Source organism: Lepus europaeus, chromosome 17 (assembly GCF_033115175.1).
Source record: "Lepus europaeus isolate LE1 chromosome 17, mLepTim1.pri, whole genome shotgun sequence".
NCBI classification, from domain to species: Eukaryota; Metazoa; Chordata; class Mammalia; order Lagomorpha; family Leporidae; genus Lepus; species Lepus europaeus.
The window spans coordinates 58,495,792-58,519,625 of NC_084843.1; the positions used below are offsets into that span (position 1 = coordinate 58,495,792).

General features: G+C 43.7%; 1 protein-coding gene across 1 annotated transcript; it reads left to right on the forward strand.

Annotated features, from left to right (window-relative positions):
- Window positions 1-27: 27 nt before the first annotated feature.
- Window positions 28-22,301, forward strand: DDX21 (DExD-box helicase 21). The gene is made up of 15 exons (XM_062213974.1): window positions 28-201; window positions 2,070-2,507; window positions 4,809-4,884; window positions 5,914-6,092; window positions 7,657-7,774; window positions 8,641-8,826; window positions 9,791-9,936; window positions 10,574-10,723; window positions 11,723-11,884; window positions 13,501-13,620; window positions 14,825-14,898; window positions 17,289-17,448; window positions 18,111-18,245; window positions 19,363-19,407; window positions 19,957-22,301. Exons 1-15 carry the CDS (start codon window positions 115-117, stop codon window positions 20,221-20,223), a joined length of 2,343 nt encoding a protein of 780 aa, XP_062069958.1. The 5' UTR covers window positions 28-114; the 3' UTR covers window positions 20,224-22,301.
- Window positions 22,302-23,834: the final 1,533 nt, after the last annotated feature.

The window sequence follows — 23,834 nt, forward strand, 5'->3', positions numbered from 1 at the left end:
GAAGTGCTTTGCCGCCGGAAGTGACGCGCGTTGGGGGGGCCGAAGGGGAAGTGCTATCTTTTCCTCTCCACGCGGTTGAGGACACCGGACGGCCTGCGCGGCGGGTGCTGAGTGATGCCGGGCAAACTCCGTAGCGACGCCAGTTTGGAATCAGCCACGGCCATGGGAAAAGTGGAGAAGACGCGGAAGCAAAATGAGAAGGTGATACCGAGGGCCCCGGTGCTGCAGAGCGGCGGGAGTGCGAGCGCGAGCGCGTGGCGCGAGTCGAGATCCGGCGGAGCCGCGGAACGCGCGCTGGTCCCCGCCGGCGGCGCCCAGGAGAGGTGCTCCCCCGGGTTGGGAGGCGCGGGGCCCGCGGGCCGGAGGCGGCTGTGCCGCGCCCGCCCGGCCCCTTGCTCCCGTCTTTGACGCATCCGTGCGTGCCGGGAGCGCTGGCCGTGAGGCCGCCGCAGAGCTGGACGGGACCGGCGCCCCACGTGGCCCCGGGAACCGGGATCACAGGTTCCGGCTCGTCGTCCTCTCACTGGACTCCGACGTCCAGGTGGGGACCGAAGCTGTGGACCAGACTAGAGAGGTCTTGAGGCTATCTGCGCACGTGGGCGGTGTCTGCAGTGTGTGTGTGTGTGTGTGTGTGTTTTAAAGCCTTAGCTAGGGAAGTACAGTTTGCTTTCAGGTAAGCAGCCCTTAGAAGGTGAGGTAATTAAAGCCTTCTAAATTTATTGGCCACATCTCCCATGGAAAAACAAGCACATGGACTAGTGCTAATTGAATATCGCTCTTCTTGTCCTTGTTTTTGTTCAGATGTAACTCCTGCGCTCTGCCATCAGAACACATAAGACACAGGCAAGACAGGTAGACCGCATGAGCACATTCCATTAACATCTCACTTACAAAGGCAGCAGTGTGCATTAATTTTAAATTCCCCGGGTCGCCGTCGTCAGCTTCTTTGCTGTTATTGGAGGTCCTGGTTTAAGTTTCTGCACCAGTCAGTGTGTTCCTCTGTGGGATAGTCAGAGCAGGAGTAACCATCTGGACTTACAGATAGGAAATTCCCTCTTAATTTTTGAAACTAAGGGATGAAAAACCGAGGTCTAGGGGGTCATGTGGTGGACCGGTTACCCCTCGTGCTTGCTTCGAGACCACAGGTCGGATCGGAAGTTTTAGGGAGACACATTGCTTAGCACAGTAGTCTCCATCCTGCTGGAATTGGCCGAGGTGCTGCTAGAGAGTTTGTAGGATGGCTGCACCTGTCCAGCTGTTAAGTTTTCAGTAATCTGAAAAGATGGAGAGAACCAGAAATTTCAGGGAAGAGCTGTAGTCACCTGATTTGGTTTTTGAGATTTTATCCTTTCCATGTACTTGTAACTTGCGCATTTATTTTGTTTTACGTAAGGGGATGATGGGCTGTGAATTCATGTGATTATGTTTGAAACAGTGTCTTTATGTAAGTTCATTTGCCATTGTGAGATAGATACACAAGGTGCAGATGGTGTGAGTTCCTGTTTTGTCTGTACAAAAATTTTAGCAGGAAGAAAGAAAATCTATTTAACACCTTCCATCTGTGTACATATATAGCATTATTGCTTTCAGAATTGGAACTGTACTTGATCACTTTTTTATAGTATTTAGTTTAGAGCCTGTTGGAGCATCCCATGAGCCACTATGATTCATTCCCTTAATCATATCTGGTTTTACAATTGTCAGACAAAGTTCGACCAATATGAACAGTTACTAAGAGACACCCTTGATCTCAAGCTAATGAAACTTGATAAACAAGGGGCTTCAAAAGTTCATGGAAAATGCAGGTAACAAAATAACTACAGGATTTCCAAATTTTTTGCACCAAAATAAACTTTTTCATGAACTTTTTATCTCCATCTTAGCTAAGACACGATACTAAAAAAGCATACTGCTTGATTTTTAACTGTCACAGGTAAAGTACAACTGTTGAAATGCCCCTGAATTGTGTTATTTATCATTGAAAACGATCCTGAAATAATCCATATTTGATGGACTGTGCAAACGTTTATCTGCTTTGTTCAATGTTTGCATTTTCATTATCTTTTTAGAAAGATAAAAAACAGAAGCCAAAATCTAGTAAAATTGAAGAATCAGCAGAAGAAAAGGAAGAAATGGTTTCCCCTACAGCTAAAAAAGCTAAGAAGAAAGAGACATCTGAGGTTGACATGAATCCTCCTAAGTCCAAAAAGGCGAAAAAGCAAGAGGAACCATCTCAAGATGAAGTTGTTTCTCCTAAAGCCAAAAGTAAGAAAAAGGAGAACGCTGAAAAGAAAACTGCTTCTTCCAAAACCAAAAAAGTAATAAAAAGTGAAGAGCTGTCAGAAGAAGTAGGCGCTCCTAAGCCCAAGAAGATGAAGAAAGAAAAGGAAGTGAATGGGGAAATTGGAGAGAAGAGTCCCAAGATGAAGAACGGCCTCCCGCACTCCGAGCCTGACTCCAATGCCGATGGAGCCGCCAGTGAGGAAAGCAGCAGCGAGGCAGAGAAGGTGAAGTTCCGCTCTAGTAGGCAGGATTGCTAGGCATGCTGGTTAGTGGTGGGGGAATTTGATATGTCAGCACCTCAGGTGGGGTGATCCCTCGAGATGCAGAGAGAGACTTCATTTTAGAGGTTATAGTGTCCCGAATGCCTTCTTTACAAAGCAGCTCAGGTAGGGATCGTCTTGGTCTGCTTACTTGCAAGTCAAATTTACAGGGGAGATACAGTGGTATGTTGTGTAAATGGGTCCTGACTTCCCTCCCGGGAAGAGGTTTTGCCAAATCATTAAATGGATCCACTGGAAAGGGTTGTTCAGGAAATCAGTCAGGAAAGAAATTGGAACTTTAATAAATGTTCTGTTTGCTGTCATGCTCAACACTTAGAGTTCTTTTCCTGATTATAAAAAAAAGTGATCTAGAGAATTTAGAAAATGTCAAAATTTAACCAAAAACAGAACTCCCCAGAATTTCAGCATTTATTTGTTAAAGCAATACTAGACACTTTCCAAGTACAGAGGTATATAACTTTCAGATCAGAATCAGGGAAGTCTTCCATCCACTGGTTCATGCCCCAGATGGCTACAACAACCAGGGTTGGGCCAGGCCAGAGCCAGAAGCTTCTTCCTGGTCTCTCGCATGGTGAGAGTGGGTGGTAGGGGCCCATGTGCTTCCATCTTCAGCTGCGTTCCCAGGCAGGGAAAAGGATTAGAAATGGAGCAGCTGGGACACAAACCAGCACCCATGTGGGATCCTGGTGTCCCATACTGCAGCTTTACCACTATGCCACAAACTCTGGTCCATTATACTTCATTTTATATCCATTTGCATTTTAATATTAGCATTTCTCTCTCTCTCTCTTTTTTTTTTTTTTTTTTTTTCATTTTTAAAAATTTTATTTAAAAGGCAGAGAGAGAAAGGGAAAGACATAGCTTCCATCCACTGGTCCATCCGCTGGTTCACTCCCCAAATGGCTGCAACAGCCATAGCTGGGCCAATCTGAAACCAGTAGTTTCCACCTGGTCTCACATGTTGGTGCAGGGACCCAAAGCACTAGGGCCATCTTCCACTGCTTCTCCAGATCATTAGCAAAGAGCAGGATCAGAAGTGGAGCAGCTGGGACCTTATGGGTCCTGCTGCAGAAGGCAGGTTAACCTGCTATGCCACAGAGCCAGCTACTGATTTCTAAATTAAATATTAAATGCGTTCTTTGGTTGCATACTGCAGCATGAATGTTTAGAAATTCATTTAATTCCTCTGTTGTTGAGCAGTCAGAATTTTTGCAATCAAATAATGCTATGGTGACTTCACACGAGTCTGTGCATGTGTATGAGGGAGGCTGCTCTATAGAAGCGCTGATGACATTCACCAGGAACTGTTGGTTTGGAATGAGTATAGAATAGTTCTTGGTTGAAATAGCCTGCCCTCACCGGTCACCCAGGGCATATGTGCAGTATGTATTTGCTACAGGTTTTTCTTTCATTGAATTTTAGAGATATTATGGTGCATTTCCTTTTCATATCTAATTTTTTTTTAAACGTATCTTTATTTATTTTTGACAGGCAGAGTAGATAGAGAGAGACAGAGAGAAAGGTCTTCCTTTTTGCCGTTGGTTCACCCTCCAATGGCCGCCGTGGCCGGCGCATCGCGCTGATCTGAAGCCAGGAGCCAGGTGCTTCTCCTGGTCTCCCATGGGGTGCAGGGCCCAAGGACTTGGGCCATCCTCCACTGCCCTCCCGGGCCATAGCAGAGAGCTGGCCTGTAAGAGGGGCAACCGGGATAGAATCCGGCGCCCCAACCGGGACTAGAACCTGGTGTGCCGGCGCCGCAAGGCGGAGGATTAGCCTGTTAAGCCGGCCTTCATATCTAAATTTACTTATCAAAGATTTTTTTAAAAAGCTTTCTTAAATTATTTATTAGTTATTTGAAAGGTAGACACAGCTAGTTCCCTCCCTAAATGCCCTTAACGGTTGTAGTAGGCAGCAGCCTAGAGCTCGGTCTGTCTCTCACGTGGGTGGACAGGAGGCACGTACTTGAGCAATCACCTGCTGCTTCTCAGCGAATGCATCAGCAGGAACCTGGAGCAGGAGGTGGAGATGGGGCCTGAACCAAGGCGCTGGGGTGTGGGGTGTGGGCATCCCAGGTGCCTTAACTGCTACTGCCAAACGTCTGTCTAATTGCTTCCTGAGGTTTTTGGTAATTTTTGGTTGATTTTAAATTGATGGGTTTAGATGAGTTACAGACAATGTTTGTTTTCTGAAGTCTTCTCTGTATTACCTTGTATTAATTTCCTATTGTGGTCCTTTGCTTGCTAGGAAATACCTGTGGAGCAAAAGGAAGGTGCTTTCTCTAATTTTCCTATATCTGAAGAGACTATTAAGCTTCTCAAAGGTAATGTTCTTGAAAGTATTTTGTAATGTTGGAACATATTTGGAAAAACGCTTCTGTTTTTTTTTTTTTTTTTTTTCTCCTGATTTTACTTGAGAGGCAGACACATAGGACCCCGCCCACTGTTTCACAGCCAAGTGCACAGTGGCCCCACAGTTGGGGCTCTACCTGGGAGCCTGGAACTCAGTCCAGGTCTCCATAGCTGGTAGAAAACCCAGTTACCCGAGTCATCACTGCCGCCTCCCAAAGCTGGATCCCCAGGAGCCGCAGCTGGAGATTGAACCCAGGTACTCCAGTGTGGGGTGTGAGCATCTTAACAAAAGGCTAAATGCCTGCCCCAAGGACATACCCTTACTGTAAGATCATATATGTAGCCATATAATGAACTGCACCCAAACAAGGTAAAGTTTTTTGGTGTGAAAAAATTAATTTGTCACGCATGGGTTTCAAAATATTTTGTTTGAGGCCAGCACCACGACTCACTAGGCTAATCCTCCACCTGTGGCGCCAGCACACTGGGTTCTAGTCCCTGTCTGGGTGCTGGATTCTATCCTGGTTGCCCCTCTTCCATTCCAGCTCTCTGCTGTGGCCCGGGAGTGCAGTGGAGGATGGCCCAAGTGCTTGGGCTTTTTTATTTCTGTTTTTCCTCTTGGAAGTGCTCTCATGTATTCAGTTAGCACTGTGGCTCTGATAGCCTATGCTGCCACTTAAATGAGTGATTACAGTTTATTCTGTATTCAGAAATGTTACAACTGATAGTGCTGGTGACATTAAGCAGAGTTGATGCCATGTTAATATTTTTGTTTTTGTGATATCTTATATAGTTACTGTATTTTGATGCTTTAAAGTTTGATGATATTTTCAGTTGAGCAAATTCTTTATTACCAGAGTATATTTGTGCCTGACTTTGCAGATGATGACCAAAATTTAGATTTCTTAATTCTGTAGGAACAGAAACATGAGTGTGCTTCTGTCCTTCTTTGTATATTTTGAGAACTGTGACATCAGATAACAAGGTTGATTTGTTCACAGCCCGGGGGGTGACCTTCCTGTTCCCTGTACAAGCAAAGACGTTTCACCATGTCTACGGTGGGAGAGACTTGATTGCACAGGCGCGGACAGGAACTGGGAAGACATTCTCCTTTGCTATCCCTTTGATTGAGAAACTTCAGGGAGAACTGCAAGACAGGAAAAGGGGCCGTCCACCTCAGGTAATTATCTCAAAACACAGGCCTCAGGGGCTCCAGGCAGGGTAGGGAAAACATCTCCTGGGAGTTATTTATGTGCCCTATTTTTTGAAATTGAGTTTCCGTTAAAGTTACTCATTGTATTCGCAGTGGCTCTTTATGGGAAGGTAAATGAGATCATTTTTGAAAGACAACCCCTGTATATTTAAATATTAGACTCTGGCCATGCTTGTGGTCACCTGTGTGCCTCATAGTCCCTTAGAACCATTCCGTGTCCTTGGGGTTTAAAATGTTCAGTGACCATTTTTGCCTGAAGAAAATTAATTTTAGTAGAGAGACAGGAATGGGAGGGAGGGCACCTGGGTAAAGATTAGGCCAAGCCTCCTTATCAGGATAGTGCTGTTGGGCTCATTGTTAGAGAAGCTGGCATTTGATGACCTTTAACTTTAATCACTGATGATTACTGAAGTTGTTACCTCAGCTGTGGGTTCTTGCACTTGCCTTTCTGTCTTAACTTCACTAGCTCCCTGCCCTCCAGTATCCATTCCTCTTCCTCAGTTAATTTATCACTGTGTAAAATGGTCCCTGGCACATAGAGGGTAGTAAATATCTCCTGGGTGAGTGCCTGAGTTGGTTGGTTTATGCCGTTCTGCTTGAGGATCTGTAGTGGTTTTGTGCTGTGTGTCCCACATCAGGCTCAGGACCGCTCAAGAATCTGAGCTCTAGGATTTAATGTAGTGCAGAGATGAGGATTACAGCTTTTGGAGTCAGACTACCTGAGCTTACATCCAGGCTCTGCCTCTTCTTGGGTTTTGGTCAAGTTATTTACCTCTAATACCCACCTCCGAAGGTTGTGAGAATTAAATCACAATAATGCATATAAGGATTTACGAGAGACTCAGGCACAGTAAAAGCACAAATAGTAGCTAACTGTCATCATCAGTATTGCTCCTTGATCAGATTGTTCTTTTACTAGAATGCTGTTCTTGAAGGATTAGCAGCTCTGTGAAACTTGCCCCAGTTCAAGCAGGCTGCTTAGTGCATTTGGGCCCCTGGGATTGGTGTGGTCCCAAGTTTTTCTCCTGGGTATAATTATCAAGAACTATAGGATCCTTCTATGCAAGCTATTGCAATATGCAAAGTAGATGCTTTGAAAATATCAAAAAAGGTAGGATGCATTGAGCTTTCTGGTAGATTAAGAAGTAATTAGGAGGCCGGCGCTGCCGCTCAATAGGCTAATCCTCCGCCTGCGGCGCCAGCACACCAAGTTCTAGTCCCGGTCGGGGCGCCGGATTCCATCCCGGTTGCCCCTCTTCCAGGCCAGCTCTCTGCTGTGGCCCGGGAGTGCAGTGGAGGATGGCCCAAGTCCTTGGGCCCTGCACCCCATGGGAGACTGGGAGAAGCACCTGGCTCCTGCCTTCGGATCAGCATGGTGCGGTGGCCAATGGAGGATGAACCAATGGCAAAGGAAGACCTTTCTCTCTGTCTCTCTCTCACTGTCCACTCTACCTGTCCAAAAAAAAAGAAGTAATTAGGAAACCACTACTGCATAATGTTTTGAATTCAGTTATCAATTTTTCCTTTACAGGTATTGGTTCTTGCACCTACAAGGGAGCTGGCAAATCAAGTAAGCAAAGACTTCAGTGATATCACAAAAAAACTGGCAGTGGCTTGTTTTTACGGTGGAACTCCGTATGGAAATCAAAGTAAGTAAATTCAAAAACAAGGGGAGGAAAATGCCTTGGATGCAGATTAGATCCCTTCTGACCTTTTGGCATTTTTTTCTTTAGCTGGTCTAGTTACAGATGATGCTTTGCTTTTGCCATTGTTTAAAGATGGTCAGGAAACCGAGTCCTGTGGACAGATTCAGTATATGATTCTTAAGACTTCTGTGTTTTCTGTCAGTATTTACCTAAAGATGGCAGAAGCAATTTATTGAATTCAAAAGGCAGAATCTAGTAGACCCCTGAGAGTTAGAAAGTCAGAAGTCAAGGTTACAATTATTTATTTATTTATTTTGATTTCTCAAGACCTTGGATCTCTGCGTATTTCTGTATCCTTGCTTTTTTCCTGATGGGGTTAGGGTTGCTTTTCTTGGTGCTAGGGCTTATTGTTGCACCCTCTGCTCCATGATCTCATTGTTTTTCAGTTAAAGACCTTGACTGAACCCCTAGACTGCAATAGCAGCTCAGGAGATACACTAGTGTACCATCTCATCTTGGTTAAAACCGAACAGCTCCTTTTCCAAATCTCTCTGTATAGTCTTGCAAGTTTGCCCTTCTGTCCATCTCATCTCCTTGTACCTGCTTACCTCGTAGAAAGTTCTTGGTTTTTTAAGATTCTTAATTCTCATTGTTTCTTGATAATTTCTGCAGCCAAGGAAGCCATTTCTTTGCAGGTGCTTTTGTGGACATGCCACTTAATACATTAGACTGTAATTTCTTAAATGATTACTAGATGGAGTGCCTTGATTGTCTTCATCTTCATTACTTAGCATGTTATATTTAATTGTGTAGACTGATAAAAGGACTTCTAAAAATCCAGTAAATTTTATCATTGATGTTCTTTATAGTTGAACGCATGCGGAATGGGATTGATATCCTGGTTGGGACGCCAGGTCGTATCAAAGACCATCTAGAGAATGGCAAGCTCGATCTCTCCAAACTTAAGCATGTTGTTCTCGATGAAGTTGACCAGATGTTGGATATGGGTTTTGCTGATCAAGTGGAAGACATTTTAAAAGTGGCATACAAGAAAGGTAAACCCCAAATTCAAGAAACAGATATAAAAGCGACCAAAGGAAGGATGATGAAATAGTCATCTAAGAGATTTTAAAAAAGGCAAAGCCTTGGGAAATTGAAAAAGGACTTACTTTATCACGTAACTATAGTAGGGAAACATGGGAAAGTAAGAGAAGAAAAATAATATATCCTGCCAGTTTGTTCTTTGCTTTATGATGTATCCCTGACTTGGCGCATGTTATTGTGTAGGTTTTTGCTACTTATAATCAATGTAAATATAAAAATTCTTCATAGATTTGCTTCATGAAGTAATTGGCCATGATTTATTACTATTTTCTGTTTATTGTCACTTTTATAATTCTTGCAGTCATGTTTATGCAGATAGCTTTCCACACACCTCATCAATATCTGAAGTTGGTTATTTTGGCTAGATTTCCATAAGTGGAATTAAGTTGTAAATAGCTCTTGCAACTCAGTGTACATCATCAAATTATTCTTCAGAAGGGTTGTACCAGCTTACCCTGCCATTTGAAATGTGAGAATATGATGCAACTTTGTGTGCAAACAAAAAATAGTAGTTGACCACAATGAACAAGTAAGGTATAGTTTCAAATATCAAGGAGTATACAGATGAGTTCAGACACAGTTCTGGTGTGTCTGAGAGGGTATTTGGTGATCTGCATTAACTGGTTGCTGGGCTTCTTGAATTGCTGTTGTCCAGTTGGTTGTTCTCACTCTATTGGACAGGTTTCCTTGGTGTTTCATTAAGGCCAGGGTTCAGAAAGCAAAGTAAGTTTAAAGTACTTTCACCATTACATAAATGATTTCAGCATTATTTCTGTATCCATTGGAAAACTTGTTACCTGTGTCTTCAGTATGAGGCTTGCTAATGATTGTTGGGAACCCTGGAAGAACTGAGTGAAGTGGAACTCTGAGTAGGTTTGTTTTGATTATTCATACTGACTTTTTTTTCCCCCAAAGATTCTGAAGACAATCCCCAAACATTGCTTTTTTCTGCAACATGCCCTCATTGGGTATTTAATGTTGCTAAGAAATACATGAAATCTACATATGAACAGGTGGACCTGATTGGTAAAAAGACTCAGAAAACAGCAATAACTGTGGAGGTAAATGATTCATTTAGTTGCCGGAATTAGTGTGAAATTGTATATCATTTGTTTCATGTCTGAGGGTAATTAGGACTGGCAAGTACAAATGCTTTCCATGTAAAGGGTCCAGTGAAGACATTCTACTCAAGTTGTGTGTGTTTTCTAAATTTTGTCTGATAGAACATAAATCTGTTTGAATTATGTAAACAGATTAAACCTAGGATTTGTGGACATTACAGGGCAGCAAAGACATGTAATGCTTTGTCTTGAAGCGTTTTCCTCCTAGGGTCCGGTACCTAGATGAAATCATTTTACCCAAGGGACAGACCTGGGCAGTAGCTGACTGCGGGTTGCACTTTTCAGTGGATGAGAGGGCAAAGCATTCAGAAACTGCTCTTGTCAGTTACTTGGTTTCCTCTAAGACTCTTAAGGAATGGCATTTCTTTTCCTGATTAATGAAGCCAGCGGCTCTTTGGAGAAAGGGGGGAAATACGAGGAGACAGGACCATGTCACGCTTTACTTTGATAGTTTATTTAGTGTTTTCTCTAAGCAGTGGGGGCAGCAGGCTGCTCACTACCAGCACTGTTCATGTTGAGCAAGTAATTACAGGTTCTGGCAGTGCTCTCTATAGATGTGTTTTTCTTCTTCTCAAAGCATCTGGCTATCAAGTGCCACTGGTCTCAGAGGGCAGCAGTTATTGGAGATGTGATCCGAGTGTATAGTGGTCATCAAGGGCGCACGATTGTCTTCTGTGAGACCAAGAAAGAAGCCCAGGAGCTGTCACAGAATTCGTCTATAAAACAGGTTGGTCCTTTATTGCCTGCCAAGCCAGAGGTGTCTTCCCTTTGGCTGTTGCTGCTCATGGTCTGTTTTTCATTGACCCAGTTCCTTTGAACTCTAGTGGTCAGAATATACTTATTGGGGGTTGGTGTTTGGCACAGTGGTTAAATTGTTGCTTGGGACACCTGCATCCCCCATCAGAATGCCTGGGTTCCAGTCTCAGCTACTCCACCCCAATCCAGTTTCCTGCTAGTGAGGTGATGACTCAAAAACTTGAGTCCCTGCCATGCAAGTGCGAGGCCCAATTTGAGTTATGGGCTCCTGGCTTTTATGCCTGGCTCAGTGCTGGCTGTGCAGGCATTTGAGTAGTGAACCAGTGAATGGAGGATTAAAAATTTCTCAGGGCCAGCACAGTGGCCTAGCAGGTAAAGCTGCCACCTGCAGTGCCAGCATCCCATAGGGCGCCAGTTCTAGTCCCAACTGCTCCACTTCCAATCCAGCTCTCTGCTACGGCCTGGGAAAGCAGCAGAAGATGGCCCAAGTCCTGGGAGACCCGGAGGAGGCTCTTGGCTCCTGGCTTCGGATTGGCACAGCTCCTGCCATTACAGCCAACTGGGAAGTGAACCAGCAGATGGAAGATCTTTTTCTCTCTCTCTCTCTCTACCTCTTCTATTCTCTCTGTGTAACTCTGACTTTCAAGTAAATAAATCTTTAAAAAAATTTTTTTCTCAAAAAAAAATTTCTTTGTCTTCCTAATAACTTAAAAAAAAATTTTTTTAAAGGATATATATACATGCAAAAGCTTGTCTCATTTTACAGATGAGGAATGGGTGGCTCAAAATTAATTGACAAAGTAGCTTCCATCCCTTTTGATTAGTGCTCTGAATCGTTTCAAGACACATGTTTTCTCCCTGATACTGTTTTCAGGAAAGATAGCTCCAAAATATGAATATATTTTATAGACCTAACTGAGGATGTGTTATTGGATCTGAAATTCTTATGCATTTTATTTTTTTTTGGCAGGATGCCCAGTCATTACATGGAGACATTCCACAGAAGCAAAGGGAAATCACTCTGAAAGGTTTTAGAAATGGTGATTTTGGTGTTTTGGTGGCAACCAACGTTGCTGCACGTGGGTTAGACATCCCTGAGGTTGATTTGGTTGTACAAAGCTGTCCACCAAAGGTATGTGTTGTATATTGCAACTAATAAATGCGAAGTTGTATATTTGCATGCAGTTGGTAATAGCAATGTCTTGATTGCCAGGATGCCAAGGGTGATTTTAAAATGAACCTGTTGTAAGGCTTTCCCCTCAAAGCAGATGATTGAAGCGGTGATGCAGTCAGTGGCTAAAGGTTGGGAAGCTGGCTTTTGGTTAGAGGGGAGGTGGTGCCATTTTGAGCTGGATCTTGAAGATGGGTAGGGGTAGAAAAGAGGGGCCAGCATTGTGGAACAATGGATTAAGCTGTCTCTTTGGACACCAACTTCCTATATTAGGGTGCCAGTTTGAATCTTTCTGCCTGCTCTGCTTCCGGTCTAGCTCCTTGTTGATGTTGCTGGGAAGGCAAAAGATGGCCCAAGTACTTGGGCCCCTGCCACCCACATGGGAAACCCAAATGGAATTCCATGCTCCTGGCCTTCAGCCTGTCCAGACTAGCACTGGCCATTGTGGCCATCTCGGGAGCGAACCAGCAAATGAAAGAATCTGTGTGTGCGTGCGTGGGTGCATGCATGCCTAACAGCAAATCACCATTAAAAGTTGCTTACAGTGATGGAAAAAACACTTGAGTACTCTGAATTCACTTTTTTTTGTGTTTTTTGTTTTTGTTTTTTTGGTTTTTTTTTTTTTTTTTTTTTTTTTTTTGGACAGGCAGAGTGGATAGTGAGAGAGAGAGAAAGGTCTTCTTTTGCCTTTGGTTCACCCTCCAATGGACGCTGCGGCCAGCGCGCTGTGGCAGGTGCACCGTGCTGATCCGAAGGCAGGAGCCAGGTGCTTCTCCTGGTCTCCCATGGGGTGCAGGGCCCAAGCACTTGGGCCATCCTCCACTGCACTCCCTGGCCACAGCAGAGAGCTGGCCTGGAAGAGGGGCAACCGGGATAGAATCTGGCGCCCCAACTGGGACTAGAACCCAGTGTGCCGGCGCCGCAAGGCGGGAGGATGAGCCTGTTGAGCCACGGCGCCGGCCCATCACTTTTTTTTTTTTTTTAGACCTGTGTTAGAAAGGAAAACATGGATGCAACAATGCAGTGAACCTATATATAGACTTGTGTTATCCAGGGTGGTGGCCATTAACCATACCTTCAGCTGGTCGGCACTTGAAGTGTAGCTAGTCTGAGCTGATTGATTGTATGCTGTAAATATCAGACACACTGGAGTTTTAAACTTACTGTATTCTCTGGATTTTGGAGATGTGAAGAAATAATTTTAAAAATATCTTGGTAGCTGGTTTTATATAGGTGGCTTATTAAAGTGATAAGACTTGATTGTATTTAGTTAAATAAAAATATAAAAGTAAATTTAGCTTGTTAGCTTTTTGGTATGGCTGCTAGAAAATTAGAATCATATGTGTGGCTCTGTTAGACAAGCACTAGCCAGTGCTCGTTGTAAAGTTGCCTGTGGGATAGGGACCACTGTTGTAGAGGCTTTGCTAGTTGTGACAGGTCTTCAAATAGGAGGACCTTGTCCCTCGTCTCCAGGTCTAGAACTACACTAGCCTGGTCTTAGTCACCAACCTCTGCGTGGGCTGCTCAGGCGTTTGTCTCTTTCTGTGGTTCAGTGTCGTTCTATTTCATTTCCGTAGGATGTGGAGTCCTACATTCATCGTTCTGGGCGGACGGGCAGAGCTGGAAGGACAGGCGTTTGCATCTGCTTTTATCAGCACAAGGAGGAATATCAGCTAGCACAAGTGGAACAAAAAGCGGTGAAACTATTAATTTTCATTTAGCGAATGTTGAGTTTTAGAGCCAGGCTTTTGTTTCTTCATTCAAGTTTTAATAACTTTAGATTGTATTTCTAGCGTGTGGCTGTGACTGAATGCTTGTTGGGTACATGTTTTGAATATTGTTCTGTGAAATAAGGCCTATTTTGAAATGTCTTTGCATTTGAAAGCAGTGGATTCATTTCCAGGTGTTTGAAAGGCAATTGTAAGACAATGATTAATATAAACTTAATCTTTGCTTAAATGTTTCTAGTTTGTCTAATGAGTAGAGAAGTTGCTGAAAAACAAAAGTATCAAGGTATATTAGAAGGACAAAGAGGAAGAGGTTAGCTTTACTTACAGAATTCTAGTGGATAGATAGTTTCCGCTCCAGGAGGTAGAGATTAGCCTACCCCCTTCACCTGGAGTGGACAGTACTTGAATAGAGTGTGGTGAGGGCATGAGAACCTGACAGGAGAGAAACCAGCAAACACTCTCTGGGCCAGATGGAGGGTGATCGTGGTGCACATCATCAGTGATAAGTATACGCCTTAACAAGAGGTGGGGAGACAGTTGTTAACCTCTGATCATCCCTAAAACCTGTAATCCCAGTCCAAGCATGGCCTCAGTTCGTGGTAACATTCTACAAAATACCTAACCAGTCGTCCTCAAAATGGTTAAGGTTGGGACAGGTGTTTAGCCTAGCAGTTGGTGCACCTGTGTCCTGCATCAGAGTGTCTAGATTTGATTCCTGGCTCCAGCTCCTGATTCTTGCCTTCTTGTTAATACAGATTCTTCACATAGGAGACCAGGATTGAGTTTCTGGCTCCTATGGTCAGCCTCACCCTGGGCTTTATGGTCATTTGGAGTATGGATCCATGAATGGGAACTCTCTTTGTCTCTGTTTGTCTCTCAAATACATGAAATTTAAAAATTTTTAAATGTCAAGGTCAAGAAACACAAGGAGAGACAGATGTGGAATAAAGTCTAGGTTTAGTTAGTAGTGATTTAGCAGTGCTGTTTTCTTGTAATAGGTAACATAGTAACATGAAACAGTAGTGGGAATTTGATAGATGCTGTAAATGAACTATACTGTATTGCAAATAAGACTTTAAGTGATATATTTGGTAAATCTGAGAAATTTGGGAGTTGATGCTCTTGATGGAAACTATTCATAATCATTGAACTATGGTTCATTTTTTTGTAGGGAATTAAATTTAAACGAATAGGTGTTCCTTCAGCCACAGAAATAATAAAAGCTTCCAGCAAAGATGCCATCAGGTATGTTCCCTATCATTACTGTGGTCTTTTAATGCATGTCTAATGTTCATCTCTACCCAATCCTGTTCACCAGAGGAGACCATTAATACTTTGATTTGTCTTGGAAATTTTAAGGAAAGGCATTTTGGATGTAGTGTAGGTATTTTGCATCTGGCAGCTGGTTAGATTGGGTTCAGGTTACATTCCAAACCTTCATTAATCCAGTCCCCAGCCTAGTAGGCTGAGTGATAGTCAGTAACTAGTAGGGTTGGGTTAACCACCAGTGTTTGTCAGTTTTTATATGCTTATTGGCATTAGGGGCAGGAGAGTTATGTCGGATTGTCCTAAAATTTGAAGGATATTTAGCTGTTCAGGATCTCTGGCTGTTGCCTTTGAGCAGCATTCTCCCAGGGTTGAGAAGGTTGGCACTATGAAAGCTTCAAACCATTTTCTGCGTGCCACTGGTGGTTGTATGCCTTGCTGAGGATCCACTGAACATTGAGCATCACTTTTAGAGTGCTTTCCATACTTGCTATTATAGATATGTAAAAAGCCTATTTTAAAAATCGGCAGGGAGGGGCAAACATTGTACACAGCAGGTTAAGCTGTTTCCTGTGACTGACTGGCTTCCATTATGGGCCCCTGCACCCACATGGGAGACCCAAGGGAGTCCTTGTCCTCTGACTTCAGCTTGGCCCAGTGCTAGCCATTGTGGCCATTTAGGGAGTGAACCAGAGGATGGAAGATTGTCCGCCTCTCCCTTTCTGTAGCTCTGTCTTTCAAATAAGTAAGTAAATCCTTAAAAGTAAACAGGGAGAGTTCATGATCACATTTAATGCTAGGTATCAGCATATCAATAGCTTAATAAAGTTCAGCAAATGATAAGATTTTAACTTTTTTCAGTTTTTGGATTTATTTTAGCCTTGCCTGCTTTGTGTCCTGCAGGCCAGGGTTGCTTGGGATGGCAGTTCAGGAAATTTTAGGGTTAGGTGATCAGGAAAGGAACAAGCTAAATAATGCTGGAAAGGTAAAAAGGCCACATTTAAGGAGGTACCTTGTGTAGTTTAGTTTATCCTTAAGATTTTGTTTATGTATTTAAGAGGTAGAGTTACAGACATGAGAGGGAGAGACAGAGAAAGGTCTTCCATCTGCTGGTTCACTCCCCAAATAGCCACAACAGTAAGAGCTGAGCTACTCAAGAGCCAGGAGCTTCCTCCTGTGTCTTAAGTGGGTGCAGGGGCCCAAGCATTTGGGCCATCTTCCACTGTTTTCCCAGGCCATAGCAGAGAGCTGGATTGGAAGAAGAGCAGCCAGGACTAGAACCGGCACCCATATGGGATGCTGGTGCCACAGGCAGAGGATTAACCTACTGTGTCACAGCGCCAACCCGCCCCCCCAGGAGTTATTTAAAGATTTGTTCATTGTATCTATTGGCACACATTTTATTATAATTGTTCACATTTTCTGTAATTGTCAGTAACACTGTGGAAAACATTTTAATATAATTGCTTTCTTTATAATAAAACATTTGGAGAGTTAGTGGTTTGGTGGTAAGTTAGAATCAGTCATTTAAAGGGGTGGACTTACTACAACAGAAAAGTAATAATTATAGTCATCTCAGTATCCATGGGAGATTGGTTCCAGGACCCCGTGGATACCATAATTTTTTTTTTTTTTTTTTGGACAGGCAGAGTTAGAGACAGAGAGAAAGGTCTTCCTTTTTCTGTTGGTTCACCCCCCAAGTGGCTGCTACGGCCGGCGCACTGCACCGATCTGAAGCCAGGAGCCAGGTGCTTCCTCCTGGTCTCCCGTGCGGGTGCAGGGCCCAAGCACTTGGGCCATTCTCCACAGCCTTCCTGGGCCACAGCAGAGAGCTGGACTGGAAGAGGAGCAACCAGGACAGAACCAGCGCCCCAACCAGGACTAGAACCCAGGGTGCCGGTGCTGCAGACGGAGGATTAGCCTAGTGAGCCGTGGCGCCGGCCTGGATACCATGATTCTGTCATTTTCAAATCACTTAACAGAAAATGGTGGGATATTTGCATTTTACCCATGTACATCCTCCTCTATACTTAGCATCATCAGTAGGTTATTTGATGCTGGAAATGGTGCCTGCACATCACTTCAATTCATGTGCATTAAGCATATAGTATATCGTATGCTGCAGATTCAGATTTTGCTTTTTGAATTTTTGGGGTGGAGGATTTTTTATTTTCTATTTGTGGTTGGTTCAATCAAAGATGTAGAACCTAATAACAGAGAAGGCCAACAGTGTTTATACGTATAGACATAGAAATGTGGTGTCAACGTGTATGTGTGTGGTTATTTGAAAATACTGACTTACCTCGAGGTGCTGTTGCCTTGGAATGCATTCTGTTACTTTTCCTAACAAATGTGTTCCCACATTATAGGCTTTTGGATTCTGTGCCTCCCACTGCCATCAGCCACTTCAAGCAGTCTGCTGAGAAGCTCATCGAGGAGAAGGGAGCCGTGGAAGCCCTGGCAGCGGCGCTGGCCCATATCTCAGGGGCCACATCAGTGGACCAGCGCTCCCTCATCAACTCAGACGCGGTAAGCTTCCCTGTCAGACGGCTGACACTGTCATGTGGGGTGTTTTCGCTTCCTCGAGCAAGGGAGGAAGTACCTGTGTTTTGAGGTTTCTGTGTTTAAATACACTAAGCTAACTCATAGAGACAAAATGTGTTAGTGCTTGCCAGTGGCTGGGTGGAGGGCAGAATAGCAGTGATTCCTAATGGGTATCAGGTTGCATTTGGGGGTGATTGAAATGTTCTGGAAATTTACATAGTGGTCATGGTTGTAAACCTTGTGAATGTACTAAAGGAAAATGAAACCACGGAATTCCACACTTTAAAATGAGTTTTATAGTATGTGAATTACATTGGTTCACCCTCCAATGGCCGCCGCGGCTGGCGCACCACGCTGATCTGAAGGCAGGAGCCAGGTGCTTATCCTGGTCTCCCATGGGGTGCAGGGCCCAAGCACCTGGGCCATCCTCCACTGCACTCCCTGGCCACAGCAGAGAGCTGGCCTGGAAGAGGGGCAACCAGGACAGAATCCGGTGCCCCGACTGGGACTAGAACCTGGTGTGCCGGCGCCGCAAGGCAGAGGATTAGCCTAGTGAGCCGTGGCGCCGGCGTCATATAGTACATTTAACCAACATATTTAGAAACTTCAGAAATTTCCCTTTTAATTTAATTCCTTTCTTCCATAAGGGTTTTGTGACTATGATTTTGCGGTGCTCAATTGAAATGCCAAACATCAGTTATGCCTGGAAAGAACTTAAAGAGCAACTGGGCGAGGATGTTGATTCCAAAATAAAGGGAATGGTGTTTCTCAAAGGAAAGCTGGTAAGATAGGCCTCTGTTATGGCCTCACTTCGGTTCCGTGGCTTAATGTGGGCAGGGAAGCAGCAAGGTGGCTTCCGCCTGTCCTGCGGGGGAGTCATTGCCAGCCTGACCCATTCTACGCACATCATCAGACTTGGCGATTGCACTGTCCCTAACATCTCTACCTAGATAGATTATTAAGTAACTGACTCAGAATCTTGAGTTTCAGATTTTGCCTCTCACTTCTGGGAATTCCACTGCACCCTTGTGAGGGAATGTGAAAGTGAAAAGAGCAGATAATGTCTAAGTATTATGAAAGTAATCTGTGGGATCCCTGTAAGATTTCGGGCCCCTAGGGGTCAGTGGACTACATCTGGAGAATCACAGGCCCACTCAGAGTATCATGTTGTGACTGGGTTGTGTCTCCTTTAGGAGTGCCACATAAGCTATGGGAGAAAGCCCCTACCCTTCCACACTGAGGACAAGGTCCTTCATGGGCTGGCTCCTTCCTCTGCACCAGCTCATCTCCCCCTCACCACCACCAGTCCCCTCCATTCCAGCAGTGTCAAATACACCATGCTGTCATCCACCTGCTTGCTGGCTGCTTATAGTGTTTATAGTGTTTTTTCCCCTCCATGGTGTCTTATCACTTGGCTTAACCTTAAGTCTTCCTATAACGTTTTCCTTGGCTTTATCTGAGTTAGGAGCATCCTTATCTGTACTTCAGGATTCGGGACATTGGTTTATTTAGTTAAATACTACTTTGCTGTCCTTGCTGGCTGAGTCTCAAGAATACTACGACCTACTCAAGGGCAAAGACTGTTTACTGATTATTCGTATGTCCCTATGAATGCCTCGTATTATTCTCGGAAACTGGTAAATATGAGAATGAAGACTCCTGCAAATGGTGATATTCATTATATGGTGGCAGCTGTGTTATCATTGGCTAAATGAATGGAGGGGGTGTTCCTTGTAAAATATGGGAATTAAAGAGCAGTCCAGAGGGTTGCCTGTGTCAGTTACAGATAATCAAGTGACAGCTTCCTTTGCCCAGTCCTGGCCCTAAAACCTTGTCTTTTGAGGGTATCATTTTAATATGCTTTATGTTTGATTCACTTCCATTTGCTTTGATTTCTAGGGTGTTTGCTTTGATGTTCCCACTGCAGCAGTCACTGAAATACAGGTATTATTTCTCTTGGGTTTTAAAGTTAATGTATCTAACTAGTAAAATGCCCAATACAGCATAGTAGAATGGGAAGCAACAGCTCCTGTCTCCTTGGTAAAAGGCAGTTCAGAGTTCTATTTTGACACTTTTTATCCTGGCCTTTACTCTGATGTTTTGTCTTTGAGCCTGCCTATTACCTGTTTTCAGAGTTCTCCCTTCCACTTCCTGTATGCTTTCATCGACGTTTTTCACTTCTCCATCTTTCTTCAGTACTGCTATGAGAAACCTGGTGGCACCTGTTTGTTTTATTGCCACAGACAGCTCTAGATACCTTGTAGCAGTTGAATTGGATAAATGACCTAGTGACAAGGGCTGCTTTCCCCACCTCAGTGACACTGGCCTTTTCAACCAAGAAGGGTAATGCTGTGTTTGGTCAGCCCTTAGCACTTAAGTTGTCAGCCTGGTTTTTCTTTGGAAAAATTGCAGCAGAGCATTGCTTTTCTGATGCTTACAAAACCAAATCCAGTAAAAATCAAAGCAGATGAAAATATGTACTTCTGTCCACAGGAGAAATGGCATGATTCACGGCGCTGGCAGCTGTCTGTGGCCACCGAGCAGCCCGAGCTGGAAGGCCCCCGGGAAGGATATGGGAGCTTTAGGGGACAGCGGGACGGAAGCAGGGGCTTCAGGGGACAGCGAGGAGGAAGCAGGGGCTTCCGGGGACAGCGTGATGGAAGCAGGGGCTTCAGGGGACAGCGAGCAGGAGGTGGCAACAGAAACAAGTCCCAGAACAAAGGCCAGAAGCGCAGCTTCAGTAAAGCATTTGGTAATTAAATAGTGGAGGAACAGAACTGCTCACAGCGTGGGACTGACCTTACTCCTTACACAAGTCAGCGCTCTGTGCTTCCTCTCGACCACGGCCTGGTTCCCATCTCTTCCACAGGGACAAGCCTCATGTAAATTATTCATCCGCTCGTTACGGTTTGTGGTGTGCTGCGTCTCGGATTTTGAAAGAATATAATGAATTCAGTACATTTTTATTTGGAATCATTCAGTCTGCCTGTATTTTGTAAGTTGAGATGTCTTGAGTGTCTCTCACTCTAGTGTCCCTTCGTTCCCTAAAGTAAGTGCCTAAGGGAGTGCAGCAGTCTCTGAAGGACCACTTAAGCCTGGAAAAGTCAAGGCTTTGTTCTGTAACTGGTATTCCCCAGCCACCTGCCAGATAATTACTGCTGTGGTCCTGTGGCAAGAGTCTTCTGAGAATTGATACTGAGCAATGTTTTGAAATGAGATTTCAGACTTGGCTGGGTTATAACACAGTATGCTCTAAATTTGTAGGATATAATCCATCTACTAGGGATGATCTGTGGTTGTATGCATTTTGATGTGTTTTAGCTTCTCGTTACAAGGTGTTTCCTGCTTCAGTGAATTCTTAGCAGATACCATATAGCCAGTATCTTTAAACTGCAAATACATAAGATGGCTCCACAGCTTTCTTTGTATGAAAGGAGGCTGGATAAATGGTGTTTAAATAATTGTGTACTGCTCTTCTTCCTATTGGAAGATTAACATTATTTTACAAGAAGAAATTAAGAAAAGAGAGGGCACAGGTTTGCATGGCTGAGGATTATGTCAAAAAACCCACTGCAGGTATTCTCCACATGCTAGGAGGAAACAGATTCCAAGCTGTGGAGAGCAAAGGGAAGAACAAGTAAAGCCTGTTAGTGGTGGAAATGTGAGTGGATTGTTAATATTTCTAGAGGTTGACTTAGTGGGCATGCTGGGTTTAGGGGTAGAAAGATCTGCTTTACTTTCTCAGTGGCATAGTTGAGAAAACCACAGAGTAGTACATATTTCTGTTCAGCTGCATCTAGCTGCTTGGAGACTTCCTTTTGAGGCAAACTGATTATTTTTAAGGTGTTGATTTGGAGAAACTGAAGAACTTAATATAGCCCCAGACAGATGACTGATGCCTGCTTCTCTAGGACGCATTCTGTACAGGGGACTAAGAGTGCTATGTGTGGTCGTCTTGCCTTAGCTCTAGAAACTCACCCTGGCAGTCTTGGAACAAACTATTACAAGATTAAAACTTCATGTACTGCTTCATTTTCATTCAATTAGTTTCAGCAACTTGATATTGTAGGCCCCAGTTTCTCTCATTTAATCTCGTCTCTCGCTGCCTCTGAGTTGGTCACCTTGCAGTCGGGCTCTGGTAGCCAACTCAACTCCATTGTCCTTGAGACAACAACCTCTTCTCTTTGAGCTTCAGTTCTTTCCTTGAATCCCGATGAGACGTTCCTGCCCTCTGTTCATGGTGTTTATTCCCTGGCCGTCTTGTCAGTCTCATCACCTTACTCTTATTCGTGGCATTCCATGAAGCCACGGGGAATTAGGGCAAGGTGTCGATGGCCCACATGTGCCTTGTGGGTTAAAATTTATTAGATTCTGGTTTTGCCCAAATATGGGCATGATTTAATAATAACCAAAACATTTCATGATTTGGGTAGGAATAGGTACTTATACAGCAAACAGATCAAAAACTGTCCTAGAAAAAAAAACCTGGAACTTTGCTGTGGATTGTGGGTAGCCAGAAGAAAAATAGGCGTAAATCAAGACTATGAGAGATGAACATGAGGATTTTTCGCTTCATGCAACTTAATTTTAAGAACGACTATTTTGATAAATTAAGCCAACATTTTTTCTTGATCCCAGAATTCAAACCATATTTATAAATGTATAATTCAGCTACTGTTTAGTTTAAATGGGCTTGTTGAGCTAGCCTGGACAATGTTACCATTTTTTACTGTTTTCTATAGTAAAAGTATTTTAAATTTATGTATCAAACAATTCAGTTCACTTTTAAATTATAACCCATTTTTAGGTTGGCGCTATGTGCAGCGATTTCTCTACAGTTGTACATAAAATGTTTTTACTGTAAAATGAACTAATGTTTAAAATACTGCTTTATGCTGTAATAAAGGTATTAGTATTTTAATGTTTGTGGTGGTTTTCTAATATTGAAATTATTAAAACAGTTAGAAAAAAAATCTTAACATAGGAAAAATCAGTCACCTCATACAATTTTAGTCAGCAATTTTCCATGTATTTGTTAATAAAATTGCAATAATTTGTTCTGTTTGGAGAATTGCATTTTTGCCCTTCAACAAGTATGCATCTTTCTGTAGATCCAGATATATGTAGCTTTTTTCTTTTTTTAAGGATTTATTTGGAAGGCAGAGTTACAGAGAGGCAGAGAAACAGAGGTGTTCACCCTCTGGTTCACTCCCCAAATGGCCACAATGGCCAGAGCTGTGCCGATCTGAGGCCAGGAGCCAGGAGCTTCTTCCAGATCTCCCATGCGGATTCAGGGGCCCAGGGACTTTGGCCACCTTCCACTGTTTTCTGAGGCTATAGCAGAGAGCTGGATCTGAAGTGGAGCAGCCAGCACCTATATGGGATGCTGGTGCTGCAGGTGGCAGCTGCAAGCCCCACAATAGCAATTTTTGATGACCAGATGTTATGTCTTACATACGCACCAATATACATTTATCCAACAATGTGTTATTTATAGTTTTTCACTATTAAAAACCCTGAAAGTTAATATTATATAAATCTTTGCATACTTGCCTGTCATTTTAGGATACATTTTCTAAATAAGAATTGCGTACAGAGAATGTATTTTAAATTTTGGTGTAGTTTTCCCTGGTGCAGATCAACACAAGTTTAAAGCCACACCCAGAACTTGTTTTCCTTTTATCCATTTGGTAGGGCAAAATAAAATTGCATCATTTTTATCTGCCTCTTTTAATTGAGGATTAACATCTCACAGCAGCCATATTTGTGGTCTTAGTCTGTCTTTGACCTGTCATTTTTTTCTGCTTGGAGTTCTTGTTAGTGAAGAACTTGTTATATAGCAAATATATTTTCCAAGGTTTTATTTATCTTTTAACTGTGGAATGTTTACTTGAGAGACAGACTGAGCTCCCATCTGCTGGTTCACTTCCCAAGTGTCCGTTTGAGCCATCTTCTCAAGGTATGCACAAGCAGGAAATGAATCCAGAGTTGAGCCAGCCAGAGCCATGGCTTAACAGGCTAATCCTCCGCCTTGTGGCGCCGGCACACCGGGTTCTAGTCCCGGTCGGGGCGCCGGATTCTGTCCCGGTTGCCCCTCTTCCAGGCCAGCTCTCTGCTATGGCCCGGGAAGGCAGTGGAGGATGGCCCAAGTGCTTGGGCCCTGCACCCCATGGGAGACCAGGAGAAGCACCTGGCTCCTGCCTTCGGATCAGCGCGATGCGGCGGCCATTGGAGGGTGAACCAATGGCAAAAAGGAAGACCTTTCTCTCTGTCCACTCTGCCTGTCAAAAAAAAAAAAAAAAAAAAGTTTTATTTATTTTTTATTTGAAAGGCAGAGTTACAGAGAGAGCAAGAGACTGACAAATCTTCCA